A 21,314-nucleotide genomic window follows, 5' to 3' on the forward strand; every position below is an offset into this window, starting at 1 on the left:
AGAAAATAATAATTTATGAACACATACCTATGATGGAATCCCTTCGAAAAACATCTCTGTCAAAAATATAAAATGACAGATGGCGAAAGGTCCGAGGAATTTCACAGTAAAAGTCTTCTCCATAGAAGGGGCTGGGTAAAAAAAAAAAAATAACATACACATAAACACACACACACAAAAAAAGAAATTAGTGTTGGTATCCTGGAGGAGTCAGGTTGCTTATACTTTACCTCTAGAATATCACTGTGTACTGTGATGGTCTCTCCTGCCCATGAAGCACCTTCAAGCACTGTTCCACTTTGGCTCTTCCTAACTATCTTAAATGCTCACAGAACAAAATTTCTTAATGGGAAAAAGAGAAGAGATACTTCTTTTTATCTGGAGAACAAGTGTCCCTAAACAAAGAGGGCAGAGACCACATGACTTTTTAAACACAGAGTGCCTTGAAGAGGTGCTTACAATACACCATTACGACATAGATCACAAAAAACAGGATGAGCAAAATACAGCGTGGCTCATGGCATATATATTTATTAATTTATTTTTTAAAGGATTTAGTTTATTTAAAATGAAGTGCCTACGGCTATTGTCTCTTTTCTCATCCCCTTCAGAGTTTCTTATTTAAAGTCAGATTCAGTCAACTGACAGTAACTAAGCCTTGGAGCTGGCACAATGCTTGTTACCTGGCAGCGCTATATATCTATTTTTGCTTACTGGAACCATAGAGAATAAGTTTTCTTACATTAAGACCAGATTTAAAAAATAAATAAATAAAAAATACACTATCTCAGCATGAAAAGCTCTTTAGAGACTTAAGGGGCTTTCTTTGGATCCTACCAATTTAAATGGAAAAAAAGAAACACTCAGACACCTAACAGCAAACCTTTCAGTTTTTCTCTATCCAATTATACGGTTAAGGATTTACTCTTAAGAACTATAAGCATCCATCAACATTATTTATTCATTGACAGGTCTACCATTTTACACAGATTCTTCATTCCAAGTCACTCATGCTTCATTAGATCTAAATCAGTGGATGCAATTTGAGTCATATGGACAAATACAGCAAGCACTGCAGATATAGACTTAAAAATAAATCTAATTCCAACAGGCCAAAAGCCAGCATCTATTTTTCTTCCCCTTCTAAACACAGACCTTGTTATTGTCTTGGATAAGCACAAAAATGAGAGATGGAATTGTGCTATAGCTTTAATAACTATCAAAGGCTTTTTATATTAAAAAATTTATCATAAATATTAATAGTTCCATGCATTAACTTTCAGTTTTCCAGCATTTTGTCACAAGAGGTCATTCCCTTGGCTTCTTTCAGGATATTTTACATCACCATAGACTTTTGCTTATATTTTTGCCTGCAGTAAAGATATACTCCCTCCTCCCCACCCCGAATTGCCACATTCCCTCAAAAGCTAGCTGACAAATCTCACTCAAAACACACAGGCACTGTAAATTAGCTAGCCACTCTTATGTTTGAAGGGAATATCCCACATTAATTTCAAGAACCCCAGAGACATCATTCAACATTCATTAAGAAGATTATTTAAGTCACTATTCCACTAGCCATGTAGAAGAATGCATATTGGATAAACAAGGAAGCCCAAGGCATACCCACAGGTTAAACTTCCACCACTGAAATGGTTTCTTATTCCTTGGAAAAAAAAAAAATGCATCCAGCTGTAAGTTATGGCAACCAACGTGAGCCACACTCAGTCATCCCTATTGTGAAGGCAGATGAAAACAAAATCTAACAGCTGGAAATGGCAGCTGGTTTGATTGTCCCAACTGTTCCCTCCAATTCAGCCCTCTTGGTTATGTGCTCTTTACCCATTCTGCTCTGAAAGGTTTTATGTGGAATCACGAATTCAGCAGCCATTGCTTCAGGCACAAAATACCCGAGTTCTTCGGTACAAGCAGCTTCTACCAAACCAGAAACTAACTGATTGTCCTAGCAGACACGCTTCTGCTGGCAGCCCCGAGGTCCCCACTCTGTGCACACCGCTTGGTGCAATTTTTCACTCACAATCTTAACCCAAGGGGGCTACACAAATGCATAAACATTGCCCAAATATCTAGTGCATTATACATGCAAAACACTTGCATCGTTCTGAGCCCTAATACTCTGTTCAGCCATAAAATTGTCCTTTCTTCTGGAAGAACATGACAGATGAATTTACTCACTAATGACCTTAGAATGAAATGACACTTCATGAACTGTGGATTATATACCTAATCCTCTATCAAGAATACAAGGGAAGCTTCAGCATACTGGAAGTCTAAAGACAAAGTAAATACAAAGTGTGACTTACACTGAGCATACTTCAATTCAGCTCAGCTGATTCTGGGGGAAAGAACAGGGAAGCAACAACAACTGAGGCTTTTGCAAGTCTCCTATTAATGCTTGTCACTGCTGGTGGTGGGAGGCAGAAGATAACTAAGACCACACCACAGCATAACAGACAGGAGATTCAGAAAAGCAGAGTGGACAACAGGAATCGTCTAGTCCAACACTTGGTATCAGAAAGAGACTGATGAACACAAGAAATGCTATGAAGGCTGACTTAGCCATGCAGGGATCACATCTGGTGATTTTTTTAGGCACAAGGCTTATTATTTTAAGCAGCGCCTGCTGGCTGGCAGTCTTCACAGGATACATTATTTGTGGCCGCTGTGGACAGAAGTGAAGCTTTGTTCTGCTCTTGGCTTTCCCCCTCTGAGATCTTGTATCCCCCGTAGATTCACAACCTCTCATCACCCAGGTAGCACCCCAGAGGTCCACTGCTGTGGCAGATGCACTCATCCCCAACAACTGCATTCTTAATATAAGCAAGCAGATTTCCAATATAAATGCACTCACTCTGCACTGGATAATTTGCCAGCAAAGTTTTAACTGCAAGGGTATGTAAACATCAAGACAAATCTTATATCTCTCTTGCCCCAACCTTGTGTAGCTCTGCAGAAACCGTATCTACTTTCTGAAGGAATCTAAAGCAACCACAAATGCTTCCAGCTTCCACTTAAATGTGTGCTTTTCCTCCATGTATCTCTCTTCAGAACAGTACTTGCTTTGTCTCATGCCCAGACCTGAAGAGCAATAGGTCACAGCAGTCAAACCCCATGATTTCCCAAGCAAACTTATCTTGAGCACGAGCCCCAGGGCTCCAGAATGTTTTTTCCAAAAGAACAGCTGAATCCCTCCCTCAACATCCCCACTCTCCCAAAGGCCAGAATTAGTCTGATGGGGCTTCAGTGAGTACTTTTATTTTGACATAGCAATTAATAAAAAGCAGCAGCATCCACCTACACAGCCCTTGAGTCTGACAAGATCCTCCAAAACAAATACTAGAACTAGCCTGGCTGAAAACTCAGGAATCTTTCAGAACCAACGAGTTCAGATTCAGCTTCCAGGTTTTGAGTTAAGCTTGCCCTGTAGATTAACCAACCCTATGCTCAGAAGAAAATTTAATCATTCAAAGAGGAGGAGAAATAATGAGAGCCTTCAGATTAGTGTGGTCACAACGGAAGGGCATGGACAAAACCAGTGTTGTCACTGCTTCAGCCTCTTCTGGACTTCAAACAAATGACGGGATATAACTGCTGAGAGCAGGATCTTACAAGGACAGAAACAGTGGACCTCCACTGTAAATGCAATTCAGCTCCTTCCAAGGTCAATGCAAAACCATTTTCAAACCAAGCTTCATCAGTAAAGACTACTAAATTTAGAACAGTTTTATTAGCTTATTTTTAGCTTTGGTATCACAGTGATGATAAGAGTAGCAGTGCAGGAATCAACTACTGTTTAGTTACGATATAGGTCTTGCTCCTAAGTCACTCTCTCCCATTTTCCTGTTGGGACTAGAAACTACAAAGACAGACCCGTATCAATTTTTAAATCCTTGCTCCAAGCTTTCAAGCACACAAGGGCCTGACTCCATAGCCTTCTATTCCACATACCCTCACTTCACATCCCTTTCTCATCTCTTTTCTAGTGCATACCCATCACCTTGCTATGCTCTGAAGGATGGAAGCTCCACCTCAGCTGCCCTTTTCTCAGGAAGCATGGGGCTCTCTTACTGCACAGCCTTTATACAGCCCCTACCACTGACACATACACCAAGCGATCCCTCTTCAGGACACTTTCCCTAGGATGCTTCCACAGCTGTTGTAACAAGAGATTCAAAAACAAAAAAAAAAAAAAAAGTCAAGTAAAAGCATAAAGAACAGGGCAACGGATTTGAATCTTCAGGCATACTCCCTCCCTTATAAAAAACTTGCTTGTTCTCAATGCTCATGGGAGCAGGAATACCAGGAAATCAAAACCAAAAAGTCCCCTCTAGGTTTTGTTTCACTCACAGCTATCCAACTCGGAGCCCTTCTCATTTCAAGGTATCTATTTTTGAATCTCTTCTAATGTGTGTTTTGGCAATGGATATTTTTAGAACTTAGGGAAGAAGAGAAAAAAGTTGCTGTGTAGATCAAGTGGAATGAAAGTAAATAAGGATGAGAATAGTCATTTCGAACATGATGAATGGGAAATTCTTCCCTTAGAAAAGGTTCAAAATTTGTTTACTTTTATATGTTTTCCTAAAATCCAGAGGCATACTTGCAACTTTAATTCCATACTGAAATCATCACAAATAATATTAACAGAGAGGAAGAGACTTCATAAAACAAATCTCAGTGTAGAAACATTTCTTTAGTTTCAGTCTGCGTTGCAAAACCTTGTACTTCTTTCTCAATACTTAAGATTTGCTAAAGCAGTTTTGTTTTTGTTTTGGCACCAGCACTTCAGTGGATGAAGTGAAAGCATTGCATGATGAATAATAATGAAACTTCTCAAACCAGAATTCTTTGTGTATGGATTTTTTTTCCTTAAACTGCTTTTGTGATTGAAAGTAAGGACTATTAATATGCCACACACAACTCCACATCCTCTGACTATTTTAAAACGTTTAGAAATACTGGATTCATCCTGTTGCATGAACTGAAGAACAAAGTTCACATCGCCATGTGAGCTGGAAGCAAAATCAGTCTGTACAAAGGAGTACACTTGTTTGTTTCTACTACTAAGCTTTTTCTACTACTTGGCTCATACATCTTATACTATGCTTTGCAGAGTATTTAAAGGGAGTGGGGTAGAGAATAGAAGGTTTATTCAAAACAGATACAGCAAGCCAAACAAAATCTGAATACACTTCAGTCTCCTACTAGACACAGAGCTACAAGATAAGAGGCAAATAAGACAGGCTCTGCAAGAGCCAAAGTTGGCAGATGTCATGGTAGCTTCCTTACACAATTTATTAAAAATACCTAGTATTATATTTGAAGCACAGATTTGGCAGAGGACACACAGTAGCAGGAAGTATATGGCCACAGGCAACATCTGAATCCAAACATACCACTCATGGCCACCGTTAAGAGCGCAGGCTGCACTCTTCCAGGCATCCACTGAGACTAAGCAAATTTTTCCTCATGTCACTGTGCAGGCACCCAGGTGGACAAGGCTGTGTTAAAGCCACAACCACCCCTACTACACAGAGAAAAAAATAAAGCAGTGTGCATTTTCTCAACCCTATGCTCCAAAGAGAGAGACAGACACACTAGCTATAGTTATCATGCTCACTTGACAGTTGCTGGTTTGGCTCAATGCGGCTTACAGGGATTATGATAACTTTAAGCAGCAGCCGTTTGGCCCCTAATCACCTCCTAAAATATTCTGTAAGACGACACACACAAATAACAAAAGTCACATTACAGCTGCATTTACTTTTTTTTTTTTTATATCACGCAAAGCAGCCTACAACACCAACAATTGTTACTTTACTCACATGGGTGGCTTTTTGTATGGATAAACACTCTCAATTCACAACCCTGCCTTGGGTCTCAAGGCTCACTTCAATTCTCCTCCTTCCATTAAGTCTTGCTTCCCTTCCTGGCAACCTTCCCAGTTGTATTAGTTCTCTATACAACCACACAGCCCTTGCCTTCAATAATACCCCAACCAGTTTGAAGTTGTACCCATACTCATCCCTTTCCCTTAAAGGTTTGGGGTCATTTCAGAATGGAAGTCTATTGAGATATTAGGAATTCAAGCCACGCTTAGATGTAGTGGAGTGCAGGAGATGGCAGGTGCTGTGGTAGCCAGGACAGCAAGGAGTGAGCTGAGAACATGCAGGAGAGAAGCTACAGAACATGTAGACAGCATAACATGCAACAGCATCCAGCTCAAGGCCTCTCTACTTAAAGCCTACAAGCTGGAGAAAGCTGTTATTTCAAGGAGGTGAGCTGGCAAGGTAAGAATATGGAAGTAGCTAATGGAACTAACTCAGATACAACAGCTAATGTTGGCAACACTCCAACTAAGGGAAACAACTTTGTGTTTAGAATTTGAGAAGTGGCCTGCATCCAAGATGTTATCAGAACACAAGAGAAGTTTAACTTTGCAGCCATGAACTCCAAACATAAGGAAAATAAAGGGTTTAAGTAAGACTAGAATTAAAAAATAACAACATGAAGTATGGCAGTAGAACTACTTGGAGAAAGCTCTGAGAGCTAATGATTTGTTACCTGATCTAATACTAAAACAAAGACACAGCAACCTCTTGTTAAAGAGAACACAGCCTTAACTATGAATTTACAGCACATTTCACTATTCACTCACATGCAGACTGCAGAATTGTAGTTCTCAGTGTTACCGTCACTGCAGACTAGCAAAAAAAAGAAGACTGGGGGTGGGCAAAGTGCCTCTGGCTTCATTTGCTGTTTCATTCAGGCTTTGATTGCTATGTTTAGCACGTGAAAAATTCCTCAGTGAAATAGTGGGGAACTAAATAATCACAGACTCAAGACGCTTGGCTCATCTCTCTAAAGCATACACTGTCAGCCATTTGATTCTTAACATACAACAGTTTTTGCCTTTATTCATATCCTTGAAACAAATTTAGAGATGTCACATTCCTTCCATTCTTCACCTATGATTTGAGAAGCTGCCTTGATTTCCTGTTGCAGCTGACACTGCCCTTTAAGTGAATGGAAACATTTGATGCAAACAGCAAAGGCAAAGTTAGTTTTAATGCCAACAAGCCAAGAAAGTTTATCCGCAGGAGTATGTGTAGCTAGGAACAAGTCCTGGATGGTGGAGCCTGAAGTTTGAAGCTACTCATGGAAGAAGCTAAGTAGTTGGTTCAGCAAAGGAAATTAATAGGCAAAATTATTGTCAAGTTGTGTACTTGCAGCTCAGAACTAAAGAAATTTGTAGGTTTGTGCATTTAAAAAAAAAAATCTCACATGTTCCTTAGGATATAAAATACATGGCTCCCTTCACATACATCTCTGCTAGGTTACAGGAAATGGATCCAGTTCTATTCAGTGTCCTTGTGGATGATGGCAATATAAATACTGAACAACAAATACAAAACCGAGAAGTGTATTAAATCCTGTGTCTAACTGACCTCTTCCTCATATCTTATGACTTGCATGTGACCTTCTCAGAATTTACCAAAAGCTTGTGCCAAGGAGTTTATGAAAACAGTGCTCCTAGAAGATTTCAATATTCTCTTCCTGGGAACGCAGAGAACTTGCACTGAGCAACCCGCGCTTTCACTGCGCTTGTCCAAAGGTCCTCAGAAAAGCTGGATGACTTTGAACTGCCCTGCATAAAGTGTCCTTTCACACTGCTCTGTGGTTTCACAGAAAGGTCCGCTCATGTTATAACCCTTGACTTGTTTCAGTCAGACCCTACCAAGTCACCCTCACAGTAGCCCTCAGTCTTCCACTGCATGGCAGCAGTGCCACCACCTAGTTTAACAGAAGCCAAGAAAGGCTGGATGGCAGGAATGATTTAAGGTCCTGATTGTAATTTATGAGTCTCACTTGACTGCTGAACAGAAGAGTTAAGATTCACCATGCTGGCTGCCCTCAGTTTTTGAGATGCAAACTTGGATAAAGGGCATCAGGCTCACAGAGATTCTCTTCAGAGCACTGGTAAAGGCACTGGACTGGGCAACAGGATATGCTGGTTTAGTTCTTAGAGTTCTGAATGATTCATGCTTTGTTGATTTCAGAGGTTACTGCTCTCAGCTGACTTCTCATTCCTCTGCCACAGCCTAATAAAATAAAAAGCTGTTGCAGAAGATTAGGAACAGAGCTCAGGGAGGTAACTTCTTACACTGTCCCAGTACAAAACACAGGAGATCATGAGTCGGAATCTGAAGGTTTTGACATAGTTATCCCAGGCAAGCCCGAATTGAACACTCATCCAAGTTCCTCTGGGAAGGAAAGATAACTGCTTCCTTTCTCCCATTTGCCAGTTTCATTTAAGCTTTACATCAGAAGGCCTGCCTGAAAAAAAAAAAATACACATTTCTGCAGTGCTTAGCAGAAGCTTAATGAAGCTCAAATGAGTAAAAGAACAGAAAAAAGCAAGCACTTCTTGAATTCCCCAAGTACACAAGACAGTGTTTTCAGCATGACTTCAATTATAAGCCTTTTCATGCAGATAAAAAGGTCATCTTATGCAGATATGCTGGAAAAGATAGGCTTCTCCAGGAAAATTTGGATGAAAAGACATCGTCTCAGAGTCAGTAGTGCTAGGACTGCATATGAAACACCTTTCAATTCAGACATTCACACAAAGCATCTTATTTTTCATAGACTACATGAAAATATTTTTTTGAGCTTACTGGAAGATGGGGGAGTTACTGGTATGAGTGAAAATACAGGCAATCCTAAAAACTTACTTTATAGCAAACCAGGCCCACGTCAGCCATGAGAGGATAGGAAGCAGAAAAGTCAGCATGCAGAGCAGAGCAGAGCCAGCTTTCTGCCCTTCAAACTGTAGTTGAGGACTATGTCACCCACTTAAAGGCCAGTCACACAGATTTTCAGACTGAATTCGATTATTTAAATCACATGTTCACCCAGCTTCGCATCCCTGCTCCCATCTAACATCGCACATTGCACTGGTGATACCTCAGAAAAAAGGAGACAACACACGCTTCACTATGATGTTGGCAAACGCCTGGCAAAGAAACAGCACACATGAAAGCAGGTATTTCGCTGCTGCACACAAATTACATGGGCCTTAGGGCACATAAGCCTCGCCTGCCCAATAATTCACGGTTACTCAGTGAGTTGAATCAATTTACAAACAAGCATTAAAGAATGTAACAGCATGACTGGCTCCTCAGCTATGTGCTCATCTCCGAGTCTTGCAAAAAACAATACGCGACTGCAGTATGGTCGGGAACCATTTGAAAAATATCTTCCTCTGGAAGTCTCTGAACTTGTTTTAATAGATGTAAATACAGTCACAAAAGGTTAGGTAGCTGTTTGAGTGTGCCTTGGTAAATAAGAGCAATTCCTACTCTCGGACTGGGAAGACATCTCAGGTTTACCATTTGTGTATTTGGGATTTTTGTCTGCTTTTCTTTTATGCAACAGCAAAACAAGGACAAAGAAACACCTTAATGGATAAATGCAAAATTTAGTTTATATCAACATCTGTAAGTGGATATTCAGGGACTTCAAAGAACCAAGTTTTTCAAAAGTAGTATTTGCAAACAGAAGCTCACAGAGGGAGAAGGCAGACAACCATTGAAGACAAAAATTCACTGGGAGAAGAAATGACAACTGAGATCATTTTTAGTCAACCCTTGTGTCAAAGAAATAGGACTGTAAATGGATTTTTAGAGTTAATCTGGTCCACCACTGTTTCAAAGCAGGAAGATCCCACGGTCATGACTGATTATACAGAACCTATGAAAAGCCTTCAGCTGTGAATATGGAAGAATCAAGGCAATCTACTCCAGTTCTTCAGAATCCTTAACAGGAAGATTTTTTTTTTCCACACAATAAAGCTTAAACTTCCTTCCCCACTGCAATTTAAGTCCATTATTACTTGCAAGATCCATACTGGACATACTGAGCAATCTTCTCCCTTTTTTCTTTTCGGGGCAGGGGAGAGGGTGTTTCTGGGGTTTTGTTGTTATTGTTGTGTTTTAAAACATGTTTACATAGTTCTATCTACTCTCATCCCTCTTCTTTCCGCTAAACAATTCCAGCCTTTTAACCTTTCCTCATCGGTTATGTTTTGCAGATCTCTGATCATTGTGTTGCTCTCCTCTGAATTCACCTCAATTAATGAAAAGAACTTCGCTCCACAGGAAACCAGAAACCTTCCAGTTCTGCACAGCCTCAGTGTACCTCCTCAGCTTTACAATGATATCTAAAGACAGATGGAATTTTTCCCACTGAAGGAATTACACTTGTTGCTTATTCCTACCACTAAGAGTTTATTTTCTCAATAGAAAAATACGTGGATTATGGAAATTACATCAATTATTCCCATACACCCCCACTCCCCTGGAAGGCACTAATGACCACCAAGCAAAGAGCCCCCACTGTGCAACTTCTAGTTGTGAGCAGTGGAGCTACAGCTGGTTGACTCAGGAATTGATTTAAATAAGTTAAAGTCACTTTTAGAGAAACAACTGGTCCAGGGACATTGAGTATTAGTTATTGTTACAAAAAAATTACACAGATAAGTCTTTGCTTTTTCACTTTTTTTTTTTTTAATATGGTACACTACTGACAGGGAAATGTTAGCATCATCATTCAAAAACATTCTAATTATGTTTAGCCAATATAAATGCCTCAAGAAACAAAAGTCTCCATTATGGACCCCCACTACACCACCTCAGAATATAAGATGAGAAATAAAGACTCAGACAACAAAAAATTATGCAAGAGAACAAACAAAGTGACTTAGGGGAATAAACCTCATTGAAGCTACTCAGACTCACATTCTTAAATGTGTTAGGTATTTCTGAGGGGTTTGGGGTGGGGTCTAGAGCTATTTCCCAAAGTAAATTATTTGCAATAACAAGACACATAGCAAATTCCTAACTGTGTTACTGAACTCTCACTCTTTTCCTATTTTATATCTTAAGATAAAAGTTACAAACTTGACTGTTCCTTGCTGCTACTTTCCCATCAACTCCAAAAACAGGCTTGCTTTCCAGAGTATATATATGCCCAGCCTGGTCTCCCTTTTTTTATTATTTTTGGGGATTTCCAGAAGAAAGCATTTTAACTTCTGCTACATGCTTCTCATTGTTTATTCTACATGTGGCTTCCACAATCTCACAGGAAGCATCCAAGATCAGCAGACAGGCATCTTACATTCAAACCTCTCCTTTCAGTTGCAGCCTTGTGACAGGAAAAAATAATCCCTAATTCCACCAATCCAAAATGCTAAACACAGATTACCACAAAAATGGAGTTTGGTGCTCCCTTCTAAGTTGAGATCTGTAAATGCCTAGGGAAGTTCAAAACATGTATTGCAGAAAGAAAGAAGCACTGCCTGTACTATCTTAGGAAAACAGTTAATATATATATAGATAGGAATACATATATAGATAGGAATCATTACATTAATACTTTTACCACTAATGTTCTTAAAACTGGAAGAAGGATCATATTTATCCTTCCTCCTCCCTTCTTTCCCCCCCAAAAAAGGTGTATTTGGAACATTAAACAAACACAGTAAGCAGAGAATGAGAAGAGTTAATGGAACATGTATACATGTATTTGTTACCATAATGACTTCTCCACTATTTTGGTCCTGAAAACCTCCTCCTGGTCCAGGTTTACAGTACAGTAGCAATCCCGCATCTTGTTTGGCCCCGGATACGTAGGAAGATTTTTGGCTTCGCCTGAAGACAAGAAAGAAAAAACACAAAAGTATTATATATTAAGGTGCCATCCATTAATTAGTCATCTGTCAACTAAGTGTCAGCAACATTGCTAAAGCAAAGTATTAAGTTTATTTTTCTTCCCAAATATTGCCTCTAGTAAACTTTGCAGCAATATTCCATTTCCAAGGCAGGAGCTCCTGACAGTGGAGTTCAGAGCTCAGCAGTAGCCAGCAACAACCCAGTATGTCTGTCTGCTATATTCACATATATTTGGGCACATATTGCTTCCTTCCAAATTTGTGTTTACAAAGTTTTGATCAGTCTTCCCGTAGGATACCAGGAACACAATGCAGTGTGGTAATACAGCTCTCCCATACAGCCCACCAATTTTATCCCAAAGGCATTACCAGAACACAGCAAATGAGGACTGATCCTCAGCCCCACAGATGTGGAGATGGAAAACAGTCACTTCAGTTACAGCCAACAGCCTTTCACCACACACCAGACTTCAAAGCACCCTGATGAGGTAATTAGCACTTGTGAAGCTGCTAAGGTCCTGGCACAAAGGTACTGTTACAAGTCATGAACATTTTTCAAAATAAACATTCGTTTCAAAACTGCAACAGACATATGCATCCTATATTTAAAAAAAAAAAAAAGACATGGGATTGAGGAACTAGAGGTAACAAGAGACTACAACACATGAGTATGAAACAAGAACAAAACCACAGCTTTCCTCTCTACATGTCCATTAATAACGAAAGCTGAGCAATAAATTTCCTAGGCAGACTGAAAACCAAAACTCTCAGACGGGCAACTCATGGCTTCACTAAAGCACCTTAGCACTACATGGATGAGTGATTTAATTCTAAGGACAAAACCTAGAACTCTCAAAGAATGACTAAGTTTACAATGCGTGTGGTCTTATTTACCCTCACTCTTCCAGTACCCAGAGATGATTAGCATATACCATGGGAACTAGATCATTCTCTCCTGGTAAAAATACAATGAATATAAATAATAGTGCACATACCAAGGGAACACAGGTCTGCTTGCCAGTGGAGAAGGGAACTCTAAGTTACAGTAATAAATATAACTTTTTATCAGACATCTGCAGCTCAGCTTAAGTGCTTTTTACTAGACACATGACCTCCCAGTCTCCAGCTCCCAAATAGCTTTACTAGTAATAGAATCATCTTGCTTCTTCCAACTCTGTATTCCGTAAAGACACATATTTTCCTTTCTGCAGATTTGTTCAACAGCACTCTGATGTGTGCACATATTGAAGAGCTATAGTGACGAAAGGTTAAACCAACCTGTATCCTCAGCTTTAAAGGAAAAGCATAAAGTGACACAGGACTCCATGTCTTCCTCCCTCTGATCTCTCTTCTGGCACACTGTTTGCACACTTTTGCACACTGATTCAGGATGTGCCCTTGAAAACACCACACATACACACTTCTCACAAACAGCCTGTATGCGTGTGATGTACATACGTATGTTTTCTAAAGCTAGCCATAGCACGTATAAAGCGTCATTGAAAAGGGACAAGAAAACATAGTTTCAGACAGTAACGCCTCGCTTCAGAGTTCTAAATAAGTTTGCTCTCTCAGCTCAGCTGATGTAACTCGATAGCATTCTTCCCACTTCCTTCAGAGTTGTGAGACATTGTATTAAAAAAAGCTGTCTCTGCTGTAATTCAAAGGTGTGACAGGAACATCTGTTGGCATGCCCAACAGAGCTTTAAACTATGCTGAGGTGTTAGCAATAGTTTAACTGCAGCAGCTCTAGCCAAAATTATATTGAGGATTACCGATTGCTTGCTAAGCCTTCATTGAGTCTATTCTGCTGTGGTACTCCTCCAACTTTTGTTAGACTTCAGGCAAGTTGGAAATCAGATGTACTAGCCTCAAACAGGTCGAAGTCTCTGAGTTTGTCTCCATTCCAAGTTGCACGCATCCAAATTTCTCTATCTATTTCCACATTAAAGTCACGCAAGGCCAGCCTCTTTTCTGGATGACTCTGTGAAGTTCCCCAGAGAGAGTCAGCATGCATGTCAACAGGAAGAGTTTCAATAGCAGAACGATAAGGAAGTTTTCCTCTGGGGCTGGCACACTGTTCTCATGGTTCTTCCAAGAGAATGGGACAGAACTTTTCAAGCTCAAAATTAGAAAAAGAAAAAACAAACAAAAACAAAAACCCATGCAGTTTCCCTCTTTCTGCGCTCTTCCACTTCCTACTTCAACATCAACGCACACACACAAAACCCATTCTGGATTTTGTGATCTCAATTTCCAGATTTCTGAAGCGGACAACATTCACTTAAGCACTTAAAGTTAATACTTAGTCATGTCAGAGCACTCTAAGAACTGTATTTTGAAAACTCATTCTCCTCTTTGGTAACAGACTTAGAGTGGAAAAGCCCACAGTATTGAAAGCTAAATGCAATGCAAAGGGAAGCACTGGAAAATGACAGCCTGCACAGTCTATACAGTAAATTAAACCTCACCACCACCACAATATTAGAAAGTGGGGCACAGAGGGAAGACAGAGGGATAAGATATTTTACAGTAATTTCTTTCTTCAAACTGGAACAAGGCCCTGAAAAAACACTGATTAACTGACCAACCCAATATATTAATCATGTTACTGACTTAAGTGGAAGCTTAAATACACACACACACACACACAAACCCACCATGCACCACAAATGCTGACAGCAGCCAATGGCTGTTCAGATTCCTCCAGCACTGAGCAGTTAAGAAAGAATTGTGAAGCTTTCAAGCATATCTAGACTCAGCTCTCTAGCCAGACATTTAATGTCAACAAATGTGCTCTGTTAGAGCTTCAGCTGCTCTTTAGATTCCTTCAAGACAGAAACGTTCCCTCTGTGGCACAATTTTGCCATCTACAATAAAGCTGAACAATTTACTCAGGTTTTTTTTTTTTTTTTTTGATTCTGCTACTACTAAAATGAAAAAAGAAAGCTCAGAATACTTGATAGAGTCATGCACCATTTCCATGTTCTCAACAACCAAAGCTGATGAGATCATTTAATTTGGGCAAGAATTTCATCATTTAACCTGTCTGTATAGAGGAGACATCTTTATCAATTTTATTTTCAAGAGGCAGCTCTGGGGTTTTTTTTTTTCCCCTCATCTTCGTATCTCTGATGCACCTGTATGCTACAGAATTTAGAGAGGGTTTGCAAACAAAAGGTCAGTACACTCACCTTTAAAACCTTCAGTTTTCCACTTCTCCTAAGAAGAAACAGAATGTTTCTTAAGATATGTAAGACCTGACAAAATACACAAGCACTTTGTTTTGGAGCATTAGGCTTATATTTGGAGCCATAATGCAGAGTAATCAGTACAAGTTTGCCATAGCTTTTCTTTCTATCCCTACACTTCTAATAAACACGGTCTTAATTTAACTGTGTGATGCACTCAACTTAGCACTAAGTACTTAAACCCAGCAAGGCTGATTTTAGCTATGGAAAAGTTATCATTTGATGTCTTTTAAAATAGCCTATATGATTCGGAATACATCACTGACTTGCCATCTTCTCCCCACGAATACTGGGCTACTACCATTTAAAAATGGACTACAACAGCAGCACAGACAGCTTAGCTAGAGCTATGCAAAGGGAACACAACAGACTGGAAAAAGAAGGAGGAAAAACTCAAAACCATATTCATCGTCTTTGCTCCTTCCAGTGTTATACACTCTGCTAAGACACTGGTAATAAAAGGGAAGCAAGGAAAAAGATGTCTCCTTCACATATAGGAGAAAAGAGCACTGCTTAGAAGCTTGCAAGCATAACTCGCAAAAAAAAAACTTTGAAGATGTTTCTAGGAATAAAGAAATATATACATTTCTTTAATGTTTAGCCACCTTAAATTTTTTGAAGCATCTGGTATTTTTAATTAAATTTAGATTTGTGTCATCTTTGCTTTTAACACATTTCCTCAGGTGCAATTTTCTGAAAAGCAGAGAATGCACGACAGGCATTATTTCTACCTTTTAAAAGCACAGGAGCAGCAAATTTTGTTGTAAGTACTGGGACACCAGTACACGTCTGTCAATGTAAGCACATTGAGGAAGGCTTTGTAATGTGTCAATGAATTTAGCTTGCTGTCTTCTAGCAAGAACATACTCAATTTTATCATGATGCCACAGGAGAATCATTTCCCAAACTATTTCAGAAAACAAACAGGCAAAGAAAAACCTACCTCTAAAAAAAGAAGCCAAATAAAAGCAGCTGAGCTCTCAATACCACAGCATTCGAATTCAGGGAGCACACTGCGAGACTTGAGTACAGAAATTAAATACCTAAAATCTGAAATGGGCAACATATCCTAATCAGCAACAATATACTTTGTTTCTGCCATATTCAGGAAAACACTCTCCAAAGAAGCTTGTAGGCAAGCATGTCAAGAACAAAAACAGAGCAGTGATGTATGCCAGGAATGGAAAGCTTCTCCTGTTCTCCCTTAAGCTCTCTATACTAATACAGATGCTGGAATTTGGAAAAAAAATCTCAAGCACTCCTTTCAAGTTGTCTTTCTGCTGAAAAAGCATTATTCCATCAACATCCATACACCAAGCAAAAACAGGAAAAGGAAAATATGTGTACACACAGTTCTGATTCTCTAATACAATTTATTAAGATGACAGCAAGTTTATTATAAATACTTAGTAATTTTAACTAAAACAGAAATATAATGTGACTCATAAATAGCGTGGCCAGCAGGACTAGGGCAGTATTGTCCGCTCATACTCAGCACTGGTGAGGCTGCACCTTAAATCCTGTGCTCAGTTTTGAGACCCTCACTACAAGAAAGACATTGAGGTGCTGGAGCGAGTTCGGAGAAGGGCAAGGAAGCTGGTGAGGGGTCTGGAGCACAAGTCTGATGAGGAGCGGCTGAGGGAACTGGGGCTGTTTAGCCTGGAGAAAAGGAGGCTGAGGGGAGACCTTATCGCTCTCTGCAACCACCTGAAAGGAGGTTGTAGCATGGAGGGGCTTGGTCTCTTCTCCCAAGGAAGAAGTGACAGGATGAGAAGAAATTACCTCAAGTTGCAGCAGGAGAGGATATTAGGAAAAAGTTCTCCACAGAAAGGGCTGTCAGGCATTGGAACAGGCTGCCCAGGGAGGTCGTTGAGTCACCATTCTGGAGGTTTTTAAAAGACCTGTAGATGTGGTTTAGTGGTGGGTTTGGGAGTGTTAGGCTAGAAGCTGCACTTCATGATCTTAAAGGTCTTTTCCAACCTAAATAATTCTATAGTTCAGTGTTGATAAAAACATGCAGAAGTACCTAAAAGTACACTAACTTTTGTGCCTATGCATGAATTTAAACTGAATGGAAACAGTTGCATTAATGTTGAATGTTGAGAAAGCAGTCCATTTTTTTTTTGCAAGGTGTGCTTTTTGGGAGTGAGGTAGAGATAAGAGGAGGGGTATGAATGCAATACCTCAGGCAGGATACATTGAAAAAATCATCCCTTTTAATATTAGGATGGTTACAAGTAAGAAAACATCAATTCACATCAGAAACTGATTTTGTTACTAAACAGTCAATGCAATAATTAAGTGAATATTGTGTTTGAAAGCACAATATACAATATACAATATACAATTACACTTGTATATAACTCCTATCTGTATATATATATCCTGTGTATCCCTCAGAAGGGAAAGTTTCAATTCATGTTGGCCTTTCCAAATAGAAAAAAAGCAATAAAATTTAAAAAAAAAAAAAAAAAAAGTGAAGTTCCACGAACCAGCGTCCCCAGTGTGCAACTACGGAGTTATGTAAGCAGCTTAGTATTCTTCTGTACTTTGGTAGTAACCTAAAAACAGTAAATGCTTTTTTGGCAATACATGCAGAATGTCAAAAGTGCTCTCTCGCCTCCACCTATGTATATAGGTCACACAGCCTGAAAATAAGAAAAAAAACACATGAAATGTATAAGTACCTAATCAAGATAATTGCTACGTTAAAGATATGTATTTCTTTTAAGTTGACGTGGCTAGAAACATGATTAGTCCAACAGTCTCTCTTTGCTTTAACCATAGTTATTTATGTGCACATATACACAATTTGCTCTCATGGAGGGACAGATTGCATTAGATTTCTAAATCAGGTCAAAAATAGCCATCTGTGAACAGATTTTGATGATCTGGAAAATTAGATTTTTAGATGACCTGTTCTTAATCTAAGCCTGCCAGCCTCTTTCCACGTGAAATGATCATCACATGAAAAGACTCAGGGAAAGCAACAAAACCATACTGACGGCCTGGGCCTTTGGAACAACCCCAGAGCAACTTGATACCACAGCCAGGGCTACTTCAGCAAGAAACCAGCAAAAAAAAAAAAAAAACAAAGCACACTACATTAATTACAACTTTTTAGACAACAGCACCATGGAAACCCTCTTGGCTTAGGGGCAATAACCATTATCAACCCCAAATCCTTTGGCATTAAATAGAAGACCACCACCAGCTGATATCTCTGTGCCAAAGCCTCTTTATACCTACTTATGACATAGGGAAGTTTCACTGGCTTCGCAGCCTAGTGACAGGACCATTTGGCATCTTTTAAAATCCCTTCTGCACAACCCACTTCATCAGTACACATACTACTACACTACCACCCTTTCCCTTCACACGATGGAACTTACTCTATACTAGCTAGAAACCTCAAATAGTTCCTCCGCTCTGAAACCTGTTCTGAGACAGCAAATGAAAAGGCTGTAACAATAGCTAAGCGCAATTAGCTATAGCCCCCATGGTGGACAGACTCAAACCTATCACTCAGAATGGCTAATAACCTAACTCCTCCTTTCCTATATGTGTGTGAACAGACATCTCAGCCCAATAAACCATCCAGATATCTTGCTTTTATTGTTCTGGGCATAACAGAAGTGGCTGAGGATATTTTCATTGAAGAGCAATGAAAAGCTGCAGGCTAACAGCCTTATATTTCTCTTAAGAGGCAACAAACATGGAGAAGACTCAGGAGATCCTGCCATGATCTCAAGTACTTAAGTGCTTACAGCACAAGGGCTGTTAAATCAAATCCCAGGACTGAGAGGAAAGACATCTAAACTGCAAGCTCCATGAGAGCTGCCTGCAAAATTAAGATTTTAGTTTGTACAAAAGGAAAAGCATAATTCTCCTCAACTCCTTAATGCAACTGGTTCCATGCTACTTGCCAATATTGTCGTCTAACAGCAGGAATCAGGTTTCTCTAAAGATCCCCTTAGGATGGTAACTTAATGCCACCAAATATATATATGTGTATATATATATGTAAATATATGTGTGTGTATATATATATGTGTATATATGTGTGTATATATATATGTCTATATATATATGTATGTATATATATGTATATATGTATCTATAGATATAGATACATACAGTCCAGCTGCTCAGCTGCTTTTTAACAAGACTGAAGCTATTTTGTGTAAAAGGACACTTTGAAAAGTTCATTGTAAATACTGCCAGGAAAGACATGTTCTCAAGGAGTTTTCATTTTAATTCACTTTTCCCTGGCACTTTGGGGTTAGAATTCCAAGTTTCTTTGATGTGACTTTTTTGTATTTCTGCAGAAAAACTGATGAATTAACCAAACTGTCTCTTTATCTGTATTGATACAGTGTTAGACTCGGCTCCTCATGTACTATTTTTCAATTCAGCTTATATTTTGAAGATGATACTTTGCATCAAGACACATCTCATGCAACTTCCCAGCTGCATTTGATAGAGGCTCTTGAGGTTTATTTCCTACCAGTTTCAGTAGCATAGAGTCCTGCTAGAGGTTGTTCTGTGCCTCTGAATTGCGATCTTCATTATGATTGGTGGTTTGTGCAGTTTTTTTGTAGTTTTATTGTTGTTATTTGAGGTGGGTTTTGGTGGGGGGGTGGTGGTTTGGGTTTTGGTTGTGTCTGTTGCTGTTTTTTGAAAAATAAAATCAGCTTCCTGAGGCTATAAAAGACCTTCTCTCGGCCAAGTTTAAGTCACTGAACATCTGTTGCGGGAGGCCATGAGGGAGAGGGCTCGGGCTGCAGGAGGGGCAGGGTGGCTGAGAGGAAGTCACTTTAAACAGGCTGTTCCATCATGGAGCTGCGCTGGGCAAACAGCGAGCAGTTTCAGCTATTTTTAGAAGAACAGTATGAGACAGGAAATACAAGCAAATGATTTACAACATCAAGCAAGACGTGACCAAACTCCAGCAACAATTCAACCCTTCCCTTCTGAGAGTTTTTCTACCTTACTATAGAACAGCTATCTTAAATTATCGTAACGAGCCTACTCATTGCTAAAGAACAAAAGTAATCTTCTCAAAAACATCAGCATTAAGCAAAAATAAGTTTCTGTGAAAATAAGTATTTCTTTTGACCTGCCTTCATTTATATTATTCACAAAACCACACAAAAACAAAAGCCAGGTGACAAAAGACATTTTTTATCTATGTACACCCATTTTTTAATTATTTTTTTTTAGTACAGACCAAAAAGAAACACACAAGCAATGAAAAAGAATGATGTACTCTCCCTTCCAGGACATCAATCACTTCTATCACAACAAGTGATACTAAAAACTTTAACATGAAAAATACAAATATGCCAAGGGTTGTGTTTTGCTTAGATTAAAAACTAGTAACAAAAGGAGTAATTGTCGAAAAGCTGAAGTTTTATCGAAAATGTTAAAAAACCATAACTGTTTTCTCTAATGATTCTCATCTATTTAGAAATGTCTTCACTAACCGGAGTTTCACAGGATCAAGTTTAGAGCAAGTTCAGTTTGTCCCTTTGGCCTCATAGTGTTCAAAACCAAAATAAAACCCCGTTATTGAGAAACAGCAGTTCAAGGAAATCTTGAAAACCACCTAAGATTTAGGAATTAACTGAGCAAAGAGTCTCTTCCTCCATATTCAGAACACGCTTCCTATTACGAAATTAATCATCATAAGGGCAAAAAAAAAGCTTCAAAACCTGCCCAACTTACTTTACTTTAGCCTTTCTTCAAAAAAACAGTGAAAATAGGTACTTTCCTGCAAGAAAATTAAATTCATTTTGCCATGTCAAGACCCCAACTCAGAAATATCCTCCTCCAAACTTGCAGTAATTAGCACCTTCCATTAAACTCAGTGACAGGCAAGACTACAACTACTTTAAAATTGACACAGTCCTGATATTTCATTAGTCCACATATTCCTCATTTGCTCTTTCACACACAAAGAGGACTGTATGTACTAAGAAGCAACGTAATAGAAATCCCTCATTTTATGAAAAGTGTGATTAAAACTAGTTCTAAGACTATATGCTTATAGATAGTTTTTGAACAAAACCTACAACTTTCTAGTTGCAGTCTTAGGCAGCTGACAAATGCTATGTTGCAAACACGCCTCTGTACGGAACAGAATGCTCAAATTAGGACATCAAAATCATCCACAATATTTGTTTTGTCTTAGCTACTGGATCTTCATTTACAAAGCACTTTCTCCAGCAGAGTCCAAAAACACCACCACCACCAAGAAAAAAAAGAAAAAAAAAAGAAAAAAAAAGGGGGGGGGGGAAGCCCTCTTGGTCATT

General features: G+C 39.2%; 1 protein-coding gene across 1 annotated transcript in view; it reads right to left on the reverse strand.

Moving 5' to 3' along the window:
- The window catches only part of RASA3 (RAS p21 protein activator 3), a 132,474-nt gene that overhangs the window by 82,498 nt on the left and 28,662 nt on the right, over positions 1-21,314 (reverse strand). The window contains exons 2-3 of the mRNA XM_065829587.2: positions 11,612-11,729; positions 28-131 (exon numbers count right to left, since the gene is read on the reverse strand). Of these exons, the coding sequence (XP_065685659.1) occupies positions 28-131; positions 11,612-11,729 (222 nt within the window). The remainder of the gene's footprint in view (positions 1-27; positions 132-11,611; positions 11,730-21,314) is intronic.

Source organism: Patagioenas fasciata, chromosome 1 (genome assembly GCF_037038585.1).
Source record: "Patagioenas fasciata isolate bPatFas1 chromosome 1, bPatFas1.hap1, whole genome shotgun sequence".
NCBI classification, from domain to species: Eukaryota; Metazoa; Chordata; class Aves; order Columbiformes; family Columbidae; genus Patagioenas; species Patagioenas fasciata.